The 22,533-nt window shown below is 36.1% G+C and overlaps 1 protein-coding gene and 1 long non-coding RNA gene across 4 annotated transcripts; one reads left to right on the forward strand and one right to left on the reverse strand.

Moving 5' to 3' along the window:
* Positions 1-1,893: 1,893 nt before the first annotated feature.
* LOC141434098 (uncharacterized) lies at positions 1,894-10,128 on the reverse strand. Of its 3 annotated transcripts, XM_074096380.1 has the most exons (4): positions 9,970-10,128; positions 9,552-9,675; positions 8,548-8,698; positions 1,894-7,086 (listed from the first exon to the last, which is right to left on the reverse strand). In XM_074096380.1, exon 4 carries the CDS (start codon positions 7,084-7,086, stop codon positions 3,742-3,744), a length of 3,345 nt encoding a protein of 1,114 aa, XP_073952481.1. In that variant the 5' UTR covers positions 8,548-8,698; positions 9,552-9,675; positions 9,970-10,128; the 3' UTR covers positions 1,894-3,741. The 3 variants fall into 3 exon arrangements, with proteins under 3 accessions (XP_073952481.1, XP_073952480.1, XP_073952482.1); XM_074096379.1 differs by lacking the exon at positions 9,552-9,675; XM_074096381.1 differs by lacking the exons at positions 8,548-8,698; positions 9,552-9,675.
* A 1,835-nt stretch (positions 10,129-11,963) lies between these two features.
* On the forward strand, positions 11,964-17,667 carry LOC141434100 (uncharacterized). Its single transcript, XR_012452014.1, has 2 exons — positions 11,964-15,176; positions 15,501-17,667. It is a non-coding gene; the product is annotated as an uncharacterized lncRNA (long non-coding RNA).
* Positions 17,668-22,533: the final 4,866 nt, after the last annotated feature.

The following is a 22,533-nucleotide window of genomic DNA, read 5'->3' on the forward strand; positions in this document are numbered from 1 at the left end:
TCCGACTGGATGGCAAACGAGCAAGTGGGTCTCCTAATGGTAAGAGATCACCACCGCCCATGAACATCTGCAACACCAGGGCCAACCTAGAGGCCTAAGATGGGATACCTCACGTGCTAGTTTCACCAACTGTCTTACTCTCCACGCCGAAACATAACAGTGCAAGCACTGCTGCTTCACGGCAGGATTAGCGAGCAAGATGGTGGTAGCAATCCGGGAGGACCTTGCACAAGGTCCTACCACCTGCATATCATAAGTTTTCTACAATATGTAGAGGTGTACAGGCATTTTCGAGTTAGTTGTTCTCATATTTATAGGTTGGTGGTAGGACCTTGTGCAAGGTCCGCCCGGATTGCTACCACCATCTTGCTCGCTAATCCTGCCTTGAAGCAGCAGTTAAGTTAAGTATTTCGTAGCATAATAAAAATAATTATCTATGCAATTATGCACGCGTGTGTTAATAAGTGTATTTTTAGGGTTCCGGAGCCAAAATGGCAAAAATTGAACCCTTATAGTTTCGCCATGTCTGTCTGTCTTCTATATGTCTGTCTGTCCGTCTGTCTGTCTGTCCGTCCGCGGCTTTGCTCAGGGACTATCAATGCTAGAAAGCTGTAATTTTGCACGGATATATATGTAAACTATGCCGACAAAATGGTACAATTAAAAATTAAAAAAAAAAATTTTTAGGGTACCTCCCATAGGCGTAAAGTGGGGGTGTTTTTTTTTCTCATCCAACCCTATAGTGTGGGGTATCGTTGGATAGGTAAACCATTAGGGGGTTGCTAAGACGGTTTTTCGATTCAGTGATTTGTTTGCGATATATTCAACTTTAAAGTGCTAATTTTCATTAAAATCGAGCGACCCCCCTCTAAAATCTAAACCGGTTGGTGGAAAAATTTGAAAAAAATCAGGATGGTAGTAAGTATTTCAAACTTTCAAGGAAAACTATAACGGCTAAGTTTGCTTGAGAATTATTAGTAGTTTATGAGTAAATAGCAGCCTAAGGTATAAAATATACCTAAACTTGGAAGATTCCGTATAAAATACGAAATCCTTAGAAAAATATTGCTTTATTTTTTCGTAATGGCTACGGAACCCTATTTTGGGCGTGTCTGACACGCCCTTGGCCGGTTTTTTTATATGGCTCTATGGGTCCATTGGAGGACAATTTTGCCAGTGTCCAGTAGGTTTTGCCCTGAGGTTTTACCGTTGTAAAAATCTAGAAAACGAAATTTGAGACAGCGAGCTATAACAATGACAGCGCGAGGGAAGGAAGGCATTTTTAGTCTACTTAATTACTTGATGTTTACTCAGTTCCCCAAAAGATGGCACTGTGCAATGTGTTGCAGTTAATTTACTGTCGTTTAATTTTGTTGTAATATGAAATAAATTATTCAATTAAATTTGTTGATGTTGATATCCGTATCCCCACTTCTAAACTTAGAGTTAATTTGGCAAAATCCTTTTCAGTGACGTATTCATGTCACAACGTATTTAATTTCAGCGTCATCTGTTAGTTTAGCAGGGTACTTGAAGTAGTTGAAAAAAAGTTTGCACCTCCTTCCTAAGTAATTTCATGATTCAGGTGCAAACTAAACTCAATCGAGTGTAGTGGCTACACGTCCTTTTAGGGGTTGAATTTTTATAGCCTATTAACCTGGCTGGGGATTTTCTCGACAGATTAGTAAAAGTATCAAAGAATAGATAAGGGACAGCTTTTTACTTTTTCGTGCTATTGTATTAAATTAAAAGCTATAGTGAAAGATATCCTTCTTTTTCTCACGTTTTTCGTCATTAAATATAAATATTGGTATTAAAAATTAATTAATTAAACCCGTCCTGATTTGTATTTGTGTCAAAATAAAAGATGTTTCATATTACATTCATGTTTTATTTTGTAGAAAATATTCCTACGTATATAGTAATACAATAATAATATTCAATTGTCATTTACAAACGATTGAATTTGGGATGTATCTAAAAATAAACATTATTTTAGATAGGTACAACCAGGGGCATAAATATCTATACAGCATAAAGGTGTATAGATATTTTTGAAATCTTGTTAAAGTACATTTTATTAACTTGACTGTACCAACGACATTAATGTTTAATATTTTTGCTTTAAGAAGTCAGTTTACTATGAACTTAATACCCCAATTTCTCTTTATCAGAACACTATAGTGAATAATGTTTTACTATCGTATATTTCCGGAAAAGTTCGTATTTATCATGCTTTCTCAACTAGCTTACTGCAGTTTACTGGAGTTAATTGAGATAGCAAGGTAAATACGAAGTTATCTGACACAATACGATCATCATCATCATCCCAGCCTATATACGTCCCACTGCTGGGCACAGGCCTCCTCTCAGAATGAGAGGGCTTGGGCAGTAGTTCCCACGCGGGCCCAGTGCGGATTGGGAACTTCACACACACCATTGAATTGCTTCGCAGGTTTGTGCAGGTTTCCTCACGATGTTTTCCTTCACCGTAGAGCTCGTGGTAAATTTAAAATGAAATTCCGCACATGAATTTCGAAAAACACAGAGGTGCGAGCCGGGGTTTGAACCCGCGATCCTCTGCTTGAGAGGCCATAGGTCAAACCACTCTGCCACCACGGCTTCACAATACGATGGAAAAACATTATTCAATAGATCTGTTCTTAGTTGAACTCTGTTTATTCTCACTTATCCTAAAATCATTTCATTGTTATCAAAATAAATAAGCAATCTCATTCACATTTTGCTATTTTTGTATTCACGTCTAAAAAAACAAGAAGTACGAGTCTATACCTAGCGGAACTCTTTAATAATTCTCAATGAAAGTAATGAGAGTCCCTGGAGTCAATCAATACACAAACAAGCTATTCATTCGTACGTACGAGTTGTTCTAGAATTTTTGGCTTTCTTTATTTACAAATATCAAAAATAAATGATTGTACAAATCCTTGAAGTGCTGATGCTGACGAGGTCAAAGATATCTTTACACTTTAGTACCTTGTCACTGTATACCTTCTGTCAATTTTATACCAAAGTTCAAACATGAAGTGACAGCGACAAGTTAATAAAGTGTAAAGATATCTTTGAACTCGACTGTACATTGAAATACATCCATTTTGACATCTTTTTCATATCCGTACTAAAGCGATAATGCCAAATTTCACATTCTCTATCTAAATTTAAATACATAAATATTAAAATTACAATACAATACAATGACTATTCATTGTACACCAGGAATAGTAAACAATATAGGAAACAGAGGCCGTATTCGCCCAAAGCTTCTGACACTCGCTATCACAATCAAATGACAGTTTTTGTATGCGAAAACTGACATTTGATTGTGATAGCGAGTGTCAGAAGCGTTAGACAATACGGCCTCAGGTACCATCAGCCAAATAAGTGGTCTATCAATTTTTAAACAATTTCCTATCAAATTTATATGTCACTAAAGTCGAACTTTCAAGTTGACAGACGACGTGTCGTATATTGGCATTATTATCAACCTTAGGGTAGTAGACCACATATTTCGCTGATGGTACATAGAGAGAAAATTACAAGGCAAGGTATTGTTTTTTTATTATTATTAAAATGACCTGCTTTGGAACTAAGGAACGCCTTAGTAGACATGACTATTTTAAATTGACGCTGAGTTTTTTTGACATTGTCATTTATTTACTACAAAGAGATCAAGGAAATTATCAAATTATGAATAAAATAAAAACGCAAATTTTTTGGTACCTAGTCACTCGGAGGCGGTGCCTTTCCTTCTGATTTTTGTTTCGTTTCCACTTTTAAAACACTACGATTATGTGGCAGGGGCCTCGGTTGCGTCTTTAATCGTTGTGTTGGATTGCATGTCTCAATAGGACTCTTAGCTCTTATTTTGTTCAAAGTCATCGCCCCAATCTTGACATGAAGTGGCTTTACGGGTGGATCGTTTGGTTTGTACTCCCAAAGCCTTCCACCACTCAGGTTTTTCAAATCTATGTCATTATACTGGTTGCCCGGAGGTATCAAAACCTCACCTGTACCAATTACTGCAGGATATGATGTGCCAGGAGCCACCGGCCGATCACCATTGTTAACATAAGGCGCAATATGATTATGTACTGGAGGCTGGGCTTGGTCACATATGTAAAGACGACCACTATCGTCTTCGTCAAGTGAAATCAAGGTAGGCATCGATTGCCCACTACCGTTGTTATTGTGAGGGGGAACAGCGTTAGACTTCATGCTTTCGTTAGACTTAGTTTGCTCAGGTAAAGTTTGGGTTTGGTCACATATATAAAGCTGACCACCACAGTATTTTTCTATCGGGATCAGTTCAGACTTTGAACGTCTATTACTATTGTGATTGGAAGGGTGGACATGATTAGACTTGATGTTATTGTTAGGCGTGTTACTATCAGATAGTGAAGGCTGGACTTGTTCACATATGTAAAGCTGACCACCGTCGTATTTTTCAAGCGGAGTCGATTCAGACTTCGAATGCCCATTACCATTGTAATTGGAAGGGTGGATATGATTAGACTTCACCTTATTGTTAAGCTTGTTATGATCAGATACTGAAGCCGGGGCTTGTTCACATATATAAAGATGACCACCATCGTATTTTGTAAGCGGAATCGTGTTAGACTTCGAATGCCCATTACCGTTGTAATTGGAAGGGTGGATATGATTAGACTTCATCTTATTGTTAGGCTTATTACGATCAGATACTGAAGCCTGGGCTTGTTCACGTGTATAAAGCTGACCAACATCGTATTTTTCAAGCGAAATCGATTCAGACTTCAAATGCCCATTACCGTTGTAATTGGAAGGGTGGTTATGAATAAACTTCACCTTATTGTTAGGCTTATTACGATTAGGTACTGAAGCCTGGGCTTGTTCACGTTTATAAAGCTGACCAACATCGTATTTTTCAAGCGAAATCGATTCCGACTTCGAATGCCCATTACCGTTGTAATTGGAAGAGTGGATATGATTAGACTTCACTTTATTGCTAGGCTTATTACGATCAGATACTGAAGCGTGGGCTTGTTCACATATGTAAAGCTGACCACCATCGTATTTTTCAATTGAAACCGGGTCAGACTTTGAATGCCCATTACCATTGTAATCATAAGGGCGGACATGGATAGACTTCATGTTAGCGTAAGTCTTGTTATAATCAGGCACTGAAGTCTTGGCTTGGTTGAATACGTGAAGCTGACCACCATCGTATTTTTCAAGCGGAAATGGGGCAGACATCGAAGGCACACTGGTACCATTGTAATTATTTGGGCAGGCAAGATTAGGCGCTATGTTAACGTAAGGCCTAATATGGTCACTTAATGGCTGGGTATGGTTAAAAATATGACCGAAAGGCAAAGCCGGATCTGACTTTAAAAACTGACTCTTATTAGACTGAGTATGGGCAAGAACTGATGGCTTAACATAATCTGATACCAAACTACAAACCCTATCAGGTGCCGGAAACTGACGAGCCGCAATCGGTGAATGTCGATTATTGTTGAAAACCAATAACTGATTCGACGACGAAGGTTCCAGTGAAGGCTGAATACAATCTGGTTGTAAAGGTCGACTGGTACTAGGTAACGATGTTTGACCTTGAAGAAGCATTGTGCGTTGATTGCTGACCTTCGTGAGATCTAAAGGATGACATGGCTCTTCTAAGCTGTAGTTTGACATTGGAACTCTTTTTATTACAGATGTGCTAGAGTTATTAGAACTGGCTACGTTTGGAACAGGAATTTTCGTTTTCAGCGTCGTCGGCAACTGTGATGATGATGCGGATACGCTATTATTTCCAGAAACTTGATCGGATTCAGTTTTCTTTATAATGCAATATTTTATGAACTGAGTTAAGAGCTCGACTTCTCTTGATTTCTTGAACATTTCGATCTCCTTGACAAAATCTGATTCCAGCGTAGGTCTTCTATTTGGAATAATATGGTGAACTTGACCTATTTGAGGTGCTCTTTGCTGCTGAATGATGAAGTTTGAAACTGTAGTTGAGGATTGAGAATTTACAAAATCTGTCGGAGATTTTATGACAGTCTCATTTCTGAAGACATTATCTCCTGTTTTGAGAACGTAGCTACTATGAGGATGAGGATGACCGTGATTAGGGGATTCTGCTGTTACTGAGGCTGTTTCGCTACTAAATACTTCATTAACTTCATCTATTTCTTGTTTTACTATCGGAATATCTTGTTGTTCAAAAATTTCAGTTGGTAATTGTGCAGAGAACGTGTTGATAGTAATATTCCTTGGCAATTTTTGCGTGGCTGAAGCTGACTCCTTTCTACGTACTTGATTGACTTGCTGTTTTGGGATGTTGTTTCTGTTATATTCCATATGCTCACCGGAAAAATCTTCGGAAGATTCATAATCTGTAAAGTGATCAGGCGATTTTAAGCCGATCGAAATTACCTCGTCTGTAAAAGCAGGATTAGCTTGACCTAAGTTTTGTCCTCTCATCTGATCAACTTGCTGTTGGAAGTACTCACTTGAAGCTATAACAGGGAATGTTTCAGAGAAGGTTTCGACCTCTATAGAAAATGGATCCCTCGCTTTCTGTTTAGCCATATACATATGATACTGTCTATAGAAGTCAATTGCATAGTTATTGTTTATGTTTATTTTCATAAACTGGTGCGGTATAATTATCTGTCTGAACTTATGCCTATTTTTATTACAGAAATTAAATAATTGAAACACTTCATCTGGATATTTCGGTTCAGGTGCACGTCTGATATTGCTTGATATGTTCTGTTTCTCTTTGTTTATTGAACATGACGGACTGTCATTAGATGCGTTATTGTTTTCCCACAATGGTAAAAGTAAGGCATAATTCCGGTTGATTATTGCACATCGGTTTAACTCTTCTTGTCGGAGTTTTTCTTTTAATCGTTTGTTTTGAAAAAAATACCTGATTACCAGTTCGGGAATGTTCAACAATTTTGAAATGGCTTTGCGTCCGCTGATGTCAGCATATTTATTTTGTTGAAATAATGTTGATAGATGCTGTAACTGTTTCGGAGTAAAGTTAAACGGGATGCGTCGTGGCCGGAAAAGCATCTGAAAACAAGGATAGGTAAGTACAATTTAAAAAAATATTATAAAACATTGGAAAAATAGAAACAATACAAAACAAGAAAAGGTCCTAAATTTTTTGATGTGAAGTTGATTTATTGTGAAGTACCAAATTTCAAGTCGATACCATTAACCGTTGAGAAGTTCTATTTTGTGGAGACGAACCTGGCTGAACCACCAGGATGTCACTACAAGATTATTGTATTGTCATCAGATTTACATAAGACAAAACAATATTATTATTATATTGAAAAGAAAAGAATACATATGAATTAAAACAAAACTAACCTAAACGAAAGTGGGTCAAAATCAAGTCGCAAGATTTGGCCCGTACATACATAGATATATACATTGCAAGTTACATAAAATCTTGTAATTTAATACACTTTACAAAAACATACAATATTTTTTGTCTCTCGTCTATTTTTATATCCTTTTTTAGGAATAAAAATATAAGTTTAAAAAATGAAACTCGACTACGGAAAAAACGCGCTTTAAAAAGTATGAAATAAGAAATTGTTTAAGAACTATACGCAATTAATTTGCTCCTCCGTCACCACAAATATGAAATTCCGCAAAGTATACATTCTTATACACAGACTTCAGGAGGAGTGCCCTGGTCGCATGCCACTTTGCCTTGAGGCTTGCTTACTTAACAATTCATTTTATTTCTTCTTCTCTAAAAACCTGACTACGAAGCTTGAAGTCCCGGGTTCGATTCCCGGCCGGGCAGATATTTGTATGAATAATACGAAAGTTTATTCTCGGTTCTTGGATGTTTAATAAGTATACTTATACTTGGTTCCGATAGGTATTTAAGTAAATATGTAAACAAAACAACGTCAATTGGTGTCTTAAATATTGATCTAAACATTTGCACATATCTGAATTGAAATACACTAGTCTAGTTTGTATTACAATGATAGATAAGTAAAATGCTTAAAATCCTTAAATGTACCAAATCTGGCAGCTGAAGTTTGTTTACATTTAGTTAAACATCTATCCAAACCAAGTATAAGTATAAGTATTTATCTATATAAATATGTTTATCCTTTTTTTATTTAATGATCTTCCTATACTCTGTTCGTATGGCAGACGAAAAAACGAACATTGAAGAGGTATATATTTTTCCCGATGCACTTTTATATCATTTGCTCTTAGTACAAACTTTCAAAGTACCTATGGGCTGTTAGTGGTCACTCAAGACAATAAAACTTGTTGTACTTAGCATGTTTTAGAATGACGTTAAGAGATATATGCGAAAAGTTTGCCATAGTAAGTTTTTTCACCTGTTGTAGGAACAGAGTATAGTAGAGATTTTAGTTCATAGAATTTATACAGAAATAACCACGTCAAACTCGCCCTTAGTCGGTTTTTTCTTTTTGAAGTAGATACGAAATCCTTATAATTTGAGCAGTGGTTTTGCTTGGGAGTAAGAATACTCACTTTGCGATGTAGGTACTCCAAACTTTACTAGCTTCTCGCTTATCGTCGGCTACCAAGTAAGGGGATGAAATCACATTTAACGCAGATTGTGTCACAGATTGTCAGAGTTGAGGTTATTTAGCGATTGCGGAAACTTGTCATTGGCATGTCACTTGAAAAAAAAAGACAGATATTTTTTTATTAACAATTAAAGTTATTTTTTTATAAGTAATAAGAGTAACGAAATTACCTATTGCTAAATTTAAATAATACTCGTATGATAAAAATAATTATGACCTAGTGCTAAAGTAAGCTTGTGTTATGGGTGCTAGGCAAACGGATAAACATACTTAAATAGATGTGTAGACACATAGGTAAATAAATATTAAACACCGAAGACAATATAACAACGTTCGTATTTTTCATACAAATATCTGCCCCGACCGGGGATTGAACCTAGGACCTCAAGCTTCGTAGTCAGGGCTCTAACTACTGGGCTATCCGGCCATCAATAATAGTCGTAATCTATGATAACTGGAAGATATTAGTTTCTCCTAAAGTTCGCTAATTGGTAAAACGTTTATATAGAAAACCAATAAAATGTAATTAGTTTAGTAACGGATGATCTAACGAGAGAATGCCTTTTTTTACCAGGTTTTAATATTAGGAGTAAAATTAACCAAGTAGATATAGTATGTACTAGATTGAGGGGCTACCAAATTGTATGATATGAAAAGTCGTAAAACCTTGTACCTTAAGGAAACTCCAGGTCTAGTTTATAAGAAATAGACATTAAGCCAATTTTTGTAAATGACTGTTTGTTTCTTAAATAAATAAATAAAATAAAACCTGCAATGTATTGCTCTAATCGTATTATCATACTCGTACTATAAAATAAACTGCTTTGATGTTCAGACAACCACCCAATTACTGTAAATTGCTGAATCTAACAATTGAATGCAATATATAATTTATATATAGTCCTCATCGGTTTCAACCAAAAACATTACAATGCAGATACTCACGTAGGTATCTAGGGCAATTATTATATACGTACATCTCCCAATATGTAAATAGCATGAATGTTTTTTTTCGTACAAGTTTTTTACTGTCGGTCTTTATTTCTGTTAACTGTGGCTTAACTTCCATCTGTAAGATACTTACCAAAATTTAAATTCAAACCAGCCAGTAATATAATAAAACAAATACGCTATGTTATGTAGGATTATCTAAACAAGATTGTTAAAAATTTGCATATCAGTTTCTCAACAAATGAAGAATAAACAATTCCACATTTACTATTTAATAACTCAACTAATTATTCAATTCGTTTGGATTCATATGGCGAGAGGAGGCCTGTACCCATAAGTGGGACGTAAGACAGGCTGGTATGATTGTGATGATGATTTACTAATGACCTTTACATGCATAAAATAAACATACCTTAATTTTGCGGAATAAAATATACTTTTATCAGCATTTGAAATGAAATGTAAATTCAACCAGCAATGAATACTAACACAATCTAAATCCTTTGAATAACTACTAAAATCAATAACATTGACCATTACTATGTGCAAATTTCGCGTAATAGGTTTTTCATATCTTATGTAGGGTAGTACGTAATATTCAATATTATTACCCACAAAATATTTCTCTTATTTTACGGTGAGTGTGATGCATGTACCTAAAGAATAATACGAAAAGTGTGGTACCGCCGTTACGTAATTTAATGACTTAACAAACATTCTATTAAGATTTTAATTTAGTAAATAAAAAAACACATGTAAACAATTCTTAAAATGTCAGAGGCAACATTTTTTTTAATTATTATCTCTTGAACTTTTCCCGATTTGGGGTTTAAAAAAAACTTAACTCGAAGTTTTATATTCACTCTGTGGTCCGTGTAAGACCGCCTTACAATGCGCCAAATAAAACGTTGTCATTAACGCCATCTATAACGTATTTCTCGCACTACTTCCAAGCATGACAAACCTGCTGCACAAGCCTACTTCAATGGAGCTAAAAATAACATAGCCAAAACGTCTACGGTTAATGGTATCGCGACGTAAACAACATTCACACGCTTCATGTAAGTTACTCTTATTCGGTTTTTAAAAGCTTGATTTTATATAACAACGAAATTTATGTCATTGAAAACTAAAATAACGTGAAACATTTCACACAGGCTTCGTGACTTGACTTCGTTACCCGGTATCGTGTACGTGTGTTTTCTAATAGATGGCGCCACTACAAAGGATACACTATGAATTAATATTTATTTAATGCTCTATAATAATAATACAGAAAAAAATTAAATCTACAGATAATATTATAATTACAAACGTTCATATAAATAATAAGTAACTTGGACTACCGCTAAATGAAACCATCTGAAAGTGTAAAAAAGTTAGTACGTCATCGTTTTCCTCTGTTTGCAATAACATAGGTGTCTTGAAAAAAAATACGTCTCTTTAAATTACATAAAAAAATATATATATTACAGTCATTTGTTTTTGTTTGTCGAAGAAGAGAAATAAACGTTATACTTCATATACCTACTACGTTTTGATTACAGTAACAGTAGTCAAACTTGGAAATGTTTTGACTACACATAATAATTATTATCATAAACCCTTTATAATGCGTTCAAAAACCGGAAGTTATGACCAGTAGGTATAAAGATAAAGTGTTTCATCAGAACAAATTTCTTCTGTCTCAGAAACAAAAAAAAAACATTGGACCTCAATTCTATTAGGTATTTATATATATCAATCGAGATGACGTATAAATGTCAATTGCAAACAATTTTAGATTTCCACGTTTAGATCCAAGGTTTGGGCTGGGCGTTGATGAGTGAGACAGTCAGAAGTTCATGGCTTTTATATAAAGTAATTTAGTATACTTACCTAAAGTTGAACTAAATAATAACTTATCTAGATGAAGTAGACAAACTTTTTTCCCTCGGGTACGTTCTGGATTGGCAGTATTGGCACCATCTATTTTTTTCTGTTTTGTTCTTATTTATTGTGGGTGACGACGAAGCAAGTTAAATTATTGGAGAAAATAACTGAAATTAGTATTAATTTTATTAATTATTAATAACAATAAATAAAAAAATATATTCATAGATGTATTTTTAATATATAAATAACGTATCACAAACCGAGTTTCAGAACGTGTCATTATCATTACATTGTTTTTTCGGGTGCGTTCTGGATTAACATCTTGTCTATTTATTTCTTGTTTGTTCTATTATTCCGTTTATTAACGGCACATGGAAATAATATAATAAAACTGGAAGTTGTTGTTATTAATTAAATGTTTAATAATAACAAGAATAAAATGTAATAATTAACATATTAGCATTGCCTAAACAATGCATGACGACGAGCCTTGTTTCTGAACATGCCATTTTTTTCCAATCAAAAGAAAAAGTTTGATGCAACGTAGTCATCATTATCATAACGTTCTAATTTCAAAAACCCATTTCGTCGCAGATGTCGAAGGAAAAACAGAGTTTTTCGAGCTAGTGGAGTGAAAGGAAAATTTCATTATGTTTGATCCAAGTTTGATGTCAGTGAAAAAAAAAACTTTATTTTATACTAGATAAAAGCGTCAGTGTTGTTTATTGGAAAAAAACATACAGATTATTACGAACTTCCTCTTTTGAAAGTCGGTTATAAAATCAGGAACAGATCTACCTTTTTTTTGTGTGAATTAACGAGTGAAGATATCAGCGAACCTAATTCTAATTTTCATTGCAAAAGAAGTTGATATATCAGGCGGTACAGGCTCTGCTGTTGCATAGTGTCAGATTTATCTACCCCCAATTGATTCGTGGGACGGGCGTGTCGCGGTCTTGTGCTTTTTGCATCCAACGCAATCCCGCGATCTTAACCAAGTCGTCGCTCCATCTTGTTGGAGGTCTACCGACAGCTCGTCTCCCGGTCCGCGGACGCCATTCGAGAACCTTCTGACCCCATCGGCCATCAGTCCTGCGAGCAATGTGCCCCGCCCACTGCCACTTCAGTTTCGCAATTCTTCGGGCTATGTCGGTAACCTTAGTTCTACTGCGGATATTATCATTTCTGAACATTTAAACCTATGCTTAAAAAATATTTTGAATTTGAAACATGCATTGGTGAGACCAAGAAGGACATTCCATTATCAGACTGGGGATGTCCTAAAGAAACGTCAGCTCAAGAGTAGCAACCAGCGAACCTGTATCAGCAGGTGAAAACTAATATTCGCTGCCTACCTCTTTGTTGGGAAAGAGACATAATTGTATGCAATCATCATCATCAGCCGGAAGACCTCCACTGCTGAACAAAGGCCTCCCCCTTAGAACGCCACAGTAAACGATAACTCGCCACTTACATCCACCGGTTTCCCGCAACTCTCACGATGTCGTCAGCCCGCCTGGTGGGAGGCCGGCCAACGCTTCGTCTTCCGGTTCGTGGTCGCCACTCGAGGACTTTTCTCCCCCAACGGTTATCTGTTCTTCGAGCGATGTGACCCGCCCATTGCCACTTCAACTTGCATATTTTTTCAGCTATGTCGGTGACTTTAATTCTTCTACGAATTTTTGTATTCCGGCTTTTATCTACCTAAAATTGCTAAAAGTGGCTCTAAAGCTTCGTGACTCGTTTCGTGTGCTCTGCCTATCCCATTTGGGAATACAGGCGTAATTTTTGTGTGTGTGTGTGTGTGTGTGTGGATTCTATCCAAGATAATATATATATAATATAAACTATAATAAACTCCAAGCATAGCTCATAGCTAATTGTATGTAATACTATGTATGTATTGAAAAATGCAAAATATGGGAAACGAATTTCTAGTTCAGATGTGGAATGTTAATAGGGTTGGTTTAAGAATATTAACAGGAATTGGATAAAAAAAAAATGTGGGTACCTAAGGAAAAATTGCATCAAAAACCAACACATTCACATTCAGGCTGATGTCGAGCAAATTATAGAAAAGCAGTAGTCATATATCTTGTGGTAATGATTGGCCGTATTCCAGTGCTAAGAAAATAAACAAAAATAATTCCCTGTAGTCACGAAACCCCTGACTTTACTGCGTATTAAGAATAATTTAGAACAAAAGATGATTCTTAATTTGAAATTGAACTAAACTTAAAATGGTAATAGGCAAAAACAAAAGGATATGAACCATTAAAATATCGATATTGGCGTTTTTTTTGCTGAAAACTACCTATATTAAAGAGAATCAGCAAAACCATTGAAGTATTTCACCAGAATGTAATTCTGTAGTAGGGAGATAATGATAAAAATAACTCAACCATAAAAATTTCATTTTTAATACAAGCTTTCTTGCTGACTGTACTTTTTGTTGACTGTACTTGCATTGTCACCCAAACTACATTTGCATAACAAATTTCAAGTCGATGCTATTAACCATTGAAGAATTCCGTCCTGCGGAGACGATCCTGGCTAGACTACCAGGATGTCATTATTGTATTGTCACGCGATTTACATAAGTGTTCCAAATATCAAGTCAATCTGACTACTGCAAGTTGGTCAAATTTAACTTGCAAGATTAGATTACAGACAGACAGACAACGGGACAGGTGAAACTAAATAAAAGCTTGTAAACAACGCAACTTCTTGCCCTCCGTTCGTCAATGTTCTTCGCATTATTTATCTTTTATTCATATGTAATGTTATTTATAATATATAAAAATGAATCCCTATTTCCCTTGGTCACGGCATCACGCGTGAACGGCTGGACCGAATTCTCTAATTCTTTTTCTTTTTTTGTTGTGTTTGCTATTGTCAGAAGAAGGTTCTTATAAAAGAAGATTAAGAAAATTAAAAAAGGCTACACCGGGGGCGAAGCCGCGGGCACCAGCTAGTCCACAATAAAAATTATAAAGTGGTCCGACGTCTCCTTTCGAGATATTAAATTGATACCATCATTATTTCAAAACTTACTTTGCAATAGGTGGTCGCAAACGTGGAGTCGCGCTTAGTAGTCTCACCTCACCGTGGTTTAGGAAAAGTTAAGTGAATTGCGATCTGATTTGTAATGACGTGGACTTTGAACTGGTTGATGTATTCGTAATAATGAATTTGGATTCCAGTTTATTTTTTGCTCCTGCTTATTCGTATATTTCGCCTCAAACAAATGATGTTAATTTGATAGAGGATTTGTACTGCAGTGGGAAACTAATACATGTGGGACTGATAGGTACAGTCAACTACAAAAGTCACAAAAATATATATACGTGACTTTAATTGACTTAACATTAAGTTCGCATATAAGTTTGTATTTTTTAAACTTTTATGAATTCAGAACAATAACTTCTTTACTAAATTAGCACTAGTGGTAATATGGCCTTTTCACGCTTTTGTGGTCAATATGATAAAAAACTGAATAAAAGTGTTTAGTTTGCTCATTTTACAAATACTTTGTTTATTTTGCATCAATCAGCGCCATCTGTAAGAAACGTGTAAAAACTTCGCGCCTGCTTAGCAACCTCCCAGTTACGTTTATTTGTGTTACTCGTAGATGGAGTTTTTCGACATCATACCTAATTGTAAATTACTACAACAGATTTTAATGATTCACAGATAACTGCATTCTACTGGATTATTGTAGAGTAGACCATAAATTAGTTCTAGGTTAGTTAATGATTATATCATGGACAGGGATATTTGGAAATAATTCCGATCCGCATTAGTGATCCCTTCAAATAGCGAACCTACTGTGTTAAAAATAAAGTTGTGTTTGTGTTAAATACTTGTGATGTATACATATCGTTTGATAATATTGTAAATCTGTTTAAAAAAAAAAAAATATATATATATATACCTCGTTGAGTTTCTTGCCGGATTCTTCTCAGCAGAGGTTTTTCCGAACCGGTGGTAGATTTTTTTTGACATTCATAAGTGCTTGTTATAGCCTAAATTGAATGAAGATATTTTGACTTTGACTTTGACTTTGAGGTAATTAGCTTCCGATATCGAGACGTACATACCTACCTAATTTACACAGTTTATTCTTCGTGTTGTAATCACTGTAAGTATTGTGCCACTGGGGAAGTATTATGCTCGAGCTCAGTTGGAAGTAGGTATTTGGTTTGAAAATAGCTAAATTTTCAGAATAATAAAATGAAAACCTTTAGATGTCATCGTTGGCGTATAGTCTTCACTTCTAGTTCTGAATTTATCTCGTCTAACAGTTGCATTCCATGCTTTCCTGTCGTTGTTCAGTTCAGCTCAAGCAATCGTATCGGATAAGGCACTCATAGGTGCCAATGCCAGAGCATTATATCGTATAAATTTCTCGGTGTTTGTAACACCATCAACGGTGAACTATGGCGTCTTTGAGCCGTGAATTTTGTGAGACTGCAAAAATCCCAAAAACGGAATTAATAAAAAAAATCGCATAATTATCGAACCTACTCCCAAATTTTCAAGGTTTTTTTACGCAAGAGTTTTAAAGAAATCAGACCCGTGAAGAAAATCATATGAACAGACATACGATAGCATTTTCATCCAAGTTGAAAACACTTCGTTCGCTCACTTGATCATCATCCCAGCCTATATACGTCCCACTGCTGGGCACAGGCCTCCTCTCAGAACAAGAGGGCTTGGGCCATAGTTCCCACGCGGGCCCAGTGCGGATTGGGAACTTCACACGCACCATTGAATTGCTTCGCAGGTTTGTGCAGATTTCCTCACGATGTTTTCCTTCACCGCAAAGCTCGTGGTAAATTTCAATTTTAATTCCGCACATGAATTTCGAAAAACTCAGAGGTGCGAGCCGGGGTTTGAACCCACGACCCTCTGCTTGAGAGGCGATAGGTCAAACCACTAGGCCACCGCGGCTTCACTCGCTTGATCAATAAAATAAAATTAAAAACTAATGACGCAAAGAAATGCAAAAAGAAAAAACTTAACGAAAGGGTTTGTTGCAGGCATCTCAAATATTATGTTTTTTTATCTTTTGTCTATCTTTTGTATCTGTAGTAGCTTAAACTTGTGCAGTAAACAAAAATCGTTTAGCAAAGAATTATAATATAGTTTTTCATTTAAAATAATGTCGTTCTGAATTTCGGATTACAATGCATGTACAGTCAGCAAATTAATGTAAAATTGCGTCATAATTTACATGCATAAGAAATTAATATTTTTAAGAGGTAAATCACACAAAATAAAAATAAAAACAAACAAATTGGATCGTCAAACCACTACAACATACAACAAAAACAAAATAAAAATACCACTAAATTTAACAAATAACATAAAAGACTGGATTGGAAAAAAGTGTTCGGCTAGGCTAGGTGAAGCGTGCAATATGAGAAACAAGGATTATAGAATACCAATTTAAGTTTGATATAAGCCTAACACATTTTTAAGAGTAAAATTAAAACAATACTTAAAAATGTAAATAAAACATCTTAAAACAAATGTGTTAAATTCTACACAACATACCCTTGCCCTGTAGTTGGACACTAAAATTTAATGTAAAAGAAAGCCCCCACCCCAAAAAAAATGTGTTTTGATGGGTTATGTGAATTATTGCTTTCCAGCAGGTGACCCACCTTCTCGTTTGTCCCCTATCGTGTAAAAAATAGCCCTAAAAATTAAATTACGATTTAAACTGAATCACTGTCGTCAAATTCGGTTAAATTCAGCCTATCCCGAAAAATTCTGTTTCTGCTTTTCCACGCATTCTACCTGTTTGTCGGACTTGCCGTATGCAATGGCAGCAGTCAAAGAGGTTGTTCTTGATGTTATCTTTAGGTTATTTTTAGCTCTATCGTCTATTTTGAAACCAGATTCTGACTGGTTACTCTGGAAACCCCAACTACGTTGCCACTAGCCGCTGACAGGTGCGGACCGAGAAGTCGCCTTCGTGAAAAAACTTTTCGAGTGACAAAAGTGCCTTTATCGTGAAATTTGTTCGCGTCCGTTTTTCCTTGGTAACAGGCCCTAGGTTAGTTGATCAGTGTACTTCTGTGTACACATTGCAACACTGAAGGGTTTTGACGGGGTGTCATGATTTGTCTTAGTGACAGTTTTGCTAATTTTTTAATTAGTTTTGATAACTGACCAACGTGCTTTTTCAATTCGCAACTTTTGGCATGTGCATGAACATTATTTTTTTTAATAAAGAAAAAGATCTCCCTTTGTGAAAAAACAAATAGGTACCTACTGAGATAAAACTGGACTAACTAATACTATAAATTAAGTCTCAATTTTAATATAAAAAAATTAAAAAACAAAATTATCTTAAAACTAATAAAAACGGTTTAAATTTTGAACAAGCGCGCAATATTTAAACGCACTGCAGTCAGACAGTAAATAAAGCTAAGTGCTTATTAAATGCTCCATTTGCGCGCTTGCCCCAATTTGAAAAAAAAACACAGATTTCATGCCTAACACGACTATCGAGCACATTGAAAATAACTCTACGGAACTCGAATAAAATATTGTCGCTGAGAAACGAGAAAGTCGGGATAAGAAAAAGGTTACAAAATATAACTACAACGTTGAATGATAAATATTTTTCACTTCCCATGCTCGTAAAGTTCGTATTTATGCGGGATCTAGGCGACTTAAAACGACTTTTTATGCTCTAGTGCATAAAGTTAAATCTTCGTCTAAGACTAAGGCAATCGGTTGTAAACAGCCACAAACAAAGAAGTTTCTACATATTTTTTAATAATTTGTAATTTAAGTACTTATGTAAAACTAAAAATCAATCAAATCAATCAAAATAGACCAATAAAACTAAAAAATTATAATTATAATACGTGAACAATAAAAGGTACATAGTAAGTGAACAATTGTTTCCACTGTTGCTATTTCATGTCCTCGCCATCGAAGTGAAAAGCAGAGTGTAAAATTCGAGCATTAAACCCATTTACCCCTCGACTTGTCTATCCACCCTCGCCGTAGCAGCACGGGTGGCTAATATGAAGGTCTCGGGTAAAATGGCTCGTTTTATGCTCTTGTTGTATAGTCTACTATTATTCGTAGATTAACATATGTATCCTCGAGATAACGCCTGTGAACAAACAATTTGCAAAATTTCCAAAAGCGTATCGAAGTTTTAAATTGTCGCCGTAGCGCATAAGCATACAATTTTCATTTTTCAAAAAGGTTATAGGTTACAGGGCATACCTTAACCCGATCGTCTTTGTTCTGAGCTCATTGTCGCTGACTAAATTGTCCAGAGGTATTTTCCTCAAATTTTTGATATCATTTTTCGTTTCCAGAATATCGAGCGCCAAAATCAAAAATTCGAAAAAAAAAAGTTTTTTTTTGCTATTTCGGCCATTACTTTTTCGTTTTTGATTTTCACGAACCATTTTTTTGCACCTCACAGCTTTCATGAATACCTACGCGTTTTTGAGCCTCTTTCGAATATAATATCATCTCAACTCTCTGAGATATAAGGGGATCGTGCATTTTCGTAAAATCGGAGCCTACACTGGAGCGAACGAAAAGACATTTCCAATCTCAAAAGAATGTTCGAGTGACAGGTTTAAACTTAATGTAAGCACTGTCACTAAACTCGGTAAGATACTTGCGCATCATCCAATCTAGTCCGACAGCTTCTAAGAGCCGAATATTATTGGACCCGCAAGGGTGGGACGGGTTGAGCCAACAACATTAGGACAGGCCGGCAGCAACCGGTGCTGGGCCAGTCGCAAGAACTATTCAAGACTGTGTTGTCGAGACGCAGCCATTTTTGACCCTTATTCGTTTGTTTTGCAATAAAATTTTCACTGGTTCCTCTGGGAACTCCAACTGCAAGCCACCAACGATCACGATTCGGGTAGTTGTTCTCACAAAAAAACTTTCAAGACCCAAAAATGGTTTTGTTGTGAAAATTGTACGCAACCGCTTCTTCTATGATTACGTCCGTGTAGTTGTTCTTACGACAGAACTCTTCCAGATCCAAAAGTTGTTTTGTTGTGAAAACTGTACGCAACCGCATCTTCTTTGATTACGTCCGCTTGGAATAAAATAAGTAGATCAACTCGCGGGCAACAGCGAGTTAGTTAAGAAAAGATAAACATAGTTACCTAGCAAGGAGCTCACTCGAAGACGCAACATTTTTACATGAGGACAAAAGAAATTTGATAATCTTTTAAGTTCCAATCTTTGGATTAAATATTATAATTACATCAGTCAGAAGACGTCCAATATTGAACAAAGGACTGCTCCTGTGAACTCACAACTCTCGCGGCATATTAACGCTTACATTATACCGCTATAAAAAAGTCAAATAATTAATTAAGTCTGTTTCAACCGACAAAGAATGAAATCAAAAGATTTTTTGAATTTTAAATTTACATACCTAATTAAATAAATTAGTTAAGTACTAAAAAAAACGCATCGTTGATGATACAGGCTGGCGCAAGTATGGCCTATCTAACTTACCTACCTACCTGCCTAATCTGACAATTAGTTATGAGATTATGGCTCAAAAACAAGGACGAAATCTCTGAACTAAAATCTGTAATAATGTATTACATAGATAGAAATAAAAAACTCCCGACACAAAAACCGCCAGCAAAAATTTTAAAAATCACCCGAAAAAAACGCCGACAAAAAAACGACGCCAAAAAAGACAACTAAAAAGTAAAAAATAATTATGCACTACCTCACTGTAGCCCGCGACTTCATCTGCGAAGAATTCGTTTATCCCTATTCCGCGGAGACTATGCTGATTTCCCGCAAAATTAGCCTAAGTTAATGAAGTATAAGTACCTAGTAATATTATTTTCATCTAAGCGTCGTCGGTGTCGGGGGACCGCTAAGGTTAACAGGAAACTAAAGTACATATGTTGTATTTTTTAAAGCACAGACACACATAGCGGTCAAACTTATAACACCCCTCTTTTTACGTCGGGGGTTAAAAATAGCTTTAGAAATTACGATGTAGTACAGTTAAGCGTAAACATCGTATCTCCACTTATGTCATAAATTACTTTTTCGCATTTATGCGGACAGAAATGTCCGTCCGTCTTTTCTACACACTTGTAGCGTATCGTGCAGCTAAGGCGAATTTTCTATAGATATGCTGACCAACGTAAAGAAGCGCTTTGCGGGCACGTGTTTTATTAAATATTATCATATATTTTTTTTCATAAATTAGGAACTCTCTTCATAAAAAAAAATTACAGCTATAAAACTAGGCTTATTAATAACGTAAAATGGAATGCTACCTGGGAAGGAAATGATACCAAAAGTTTTTAGGTTTGAAAATTAAACAATGGGTCAATTGAAAAAAACACGAGGTTTTGCACCAGACCGTAAAAACATCCTTTCCATCAGGTGGCCCTCTTGCTCGCTTTCATCAATCTAAAAAAAAATTCAAGTAACAGGCTTAAATTTAATGTAGGCACTGTCATCGAACTTGGTGATGTCCTTGCGCACCATCTGGTCTATTTGGAATTTTTCGGCAGTTCCTTGAAAACTTGATGTTCCTGGGGAACTTGAGGAGCAGGCGGTAGTTGCTGGAGCTGATTATTGGACCCGCAAGGATGCATGTTCTGGGTCGAGCCACCAACACAAGGATAAGCTCGCTGCAACCGCCGTTGTGACAGTTGCCGGGACGTAGCCTTATTTGTCCCTCATCCGTCTATTCTGGAACCAGATTTTCACTGGTTCCTCTGGCCACCCCAATTGCGCAGCCATCTGTCGCGACGATTACGGTCCGCGTACTTGTTCTCATCAAAGAACTCTTCCAGACCCAATAGTTGCTTGGTAGTGAAGACTGTACGCGACCGCTTCTTCTTGGCTACAGGTTAAGTTGGTGGCTCTTAGACATGTTTCATCAAAATCAGTTCAGCAGTTTTTGAGATATTGAACTTTGAAGTGACAAAGTCGAGGGTTTTTCAACTTTTTGTTGGTTAGTTTAGATCTTTTTGTTATGTTCATCTCCTTTAGGAGATATTTAAAAGATGGCGGTCTTAAAGAAGACATTTAGTGTTGATGTTGGTTATTAAAGGAAATGGTATAGGCAATACGGGCTGCTGGAGGAACTACACTTTATACTCGTTTTCTGAAATTAATGCCATAAGTCAGTCTAAATGAGACAGAGCTAAGGCCGTACTGCCTAACGTTTCTGACGCTCGCGAACGCAATCAAATCACAGATTTTGTATGGGAAAACTGCCATTGGATTGCGATCGCGAGCGCTAGAACGTATAGGCCGTTAGGCAATACGGCTTCCGATCGTGTCTGCTGTATGCAGCAAGTAAGATGAATTCTAATTTCAAGCTATTATGTACCGCGGGAAAGACAGTAACTGTAGCAGACCGTAGAGGAAACAGCGGGAATAGTAGGAACAGGCTCTTGAATGGAACGAGTATAATAAAAGTAGTCTGAAAAGAGACTGCGATGCGAACTGTTAAACAAAGACTACCGCTTGTAAATTGTAACTTGTAGCTTCGTAAAATAGGGCACTGGTCTTTCACTTTAAAGGCAGACGCTTAATGAGTTAGTTAATTGCAAATGAAATCGCCAAAAATCAGGTTTGCTAATTGATGCGGGCTCAATTAGTACTGCTTATTTATTACTTAGCATCATATAAAAATATAATCTTTGGGCTCACAGGTTTAAATCTAATAATACAATTTAAACAAAACCTTTAACACAATAGAATTTGCAACACATTTCCGATACAAAAAATTATCTATCTATTCCGCCATTTGTAGCGGTGGCCATCTTGCATTCACAATGATATTAAATATAATTTTAATTGTATTGGCATCAGAATCAAAGCTGTGTTTCAAATATCAGATTAATCTAATCAGTTGACAACAAAAAAATCTAAATTTGACCCAAAAAAAAAACAAGGCAAGCTATGCCTGCCTATAAAACCGTTTAATAACAAAATGGATCCTCGGAGCTAACGTGCAACATACTCGTAAAACAAAAAGGGCCGATAAATTATAAAAAAAACCTACATACCAGCAGCATCATAGTTTGGGTGCTAGCGAGGAGTTTAGATAAGA

The sequence above is a fragment of the Choristoneura fumiferana genome, chromosome 13 (genome assembly GCF_025370935.1).
Source record: "Choristoneura fumiferana chromosome 13, NRCan_CFum_1, whole genome shotgun sequence".
In the NCBI taxonomy this organism is placed as follows: domain Eukaryota; kingdom Metazoa; phylum Arthropoda; class Insecta; order Lepidoptera; family Tortricidae; genus Choristoneura; species Choristoneura fumiferana.

Coding starts and splice junctions, on each gene's coding strand:
- LOC141434098 (XM_074096381.1), bottom strand. CDS start 7,086: ATGCTTTTCCGGCCACGACGCATCCCGTTTAACTTTACTCCGAAACAG.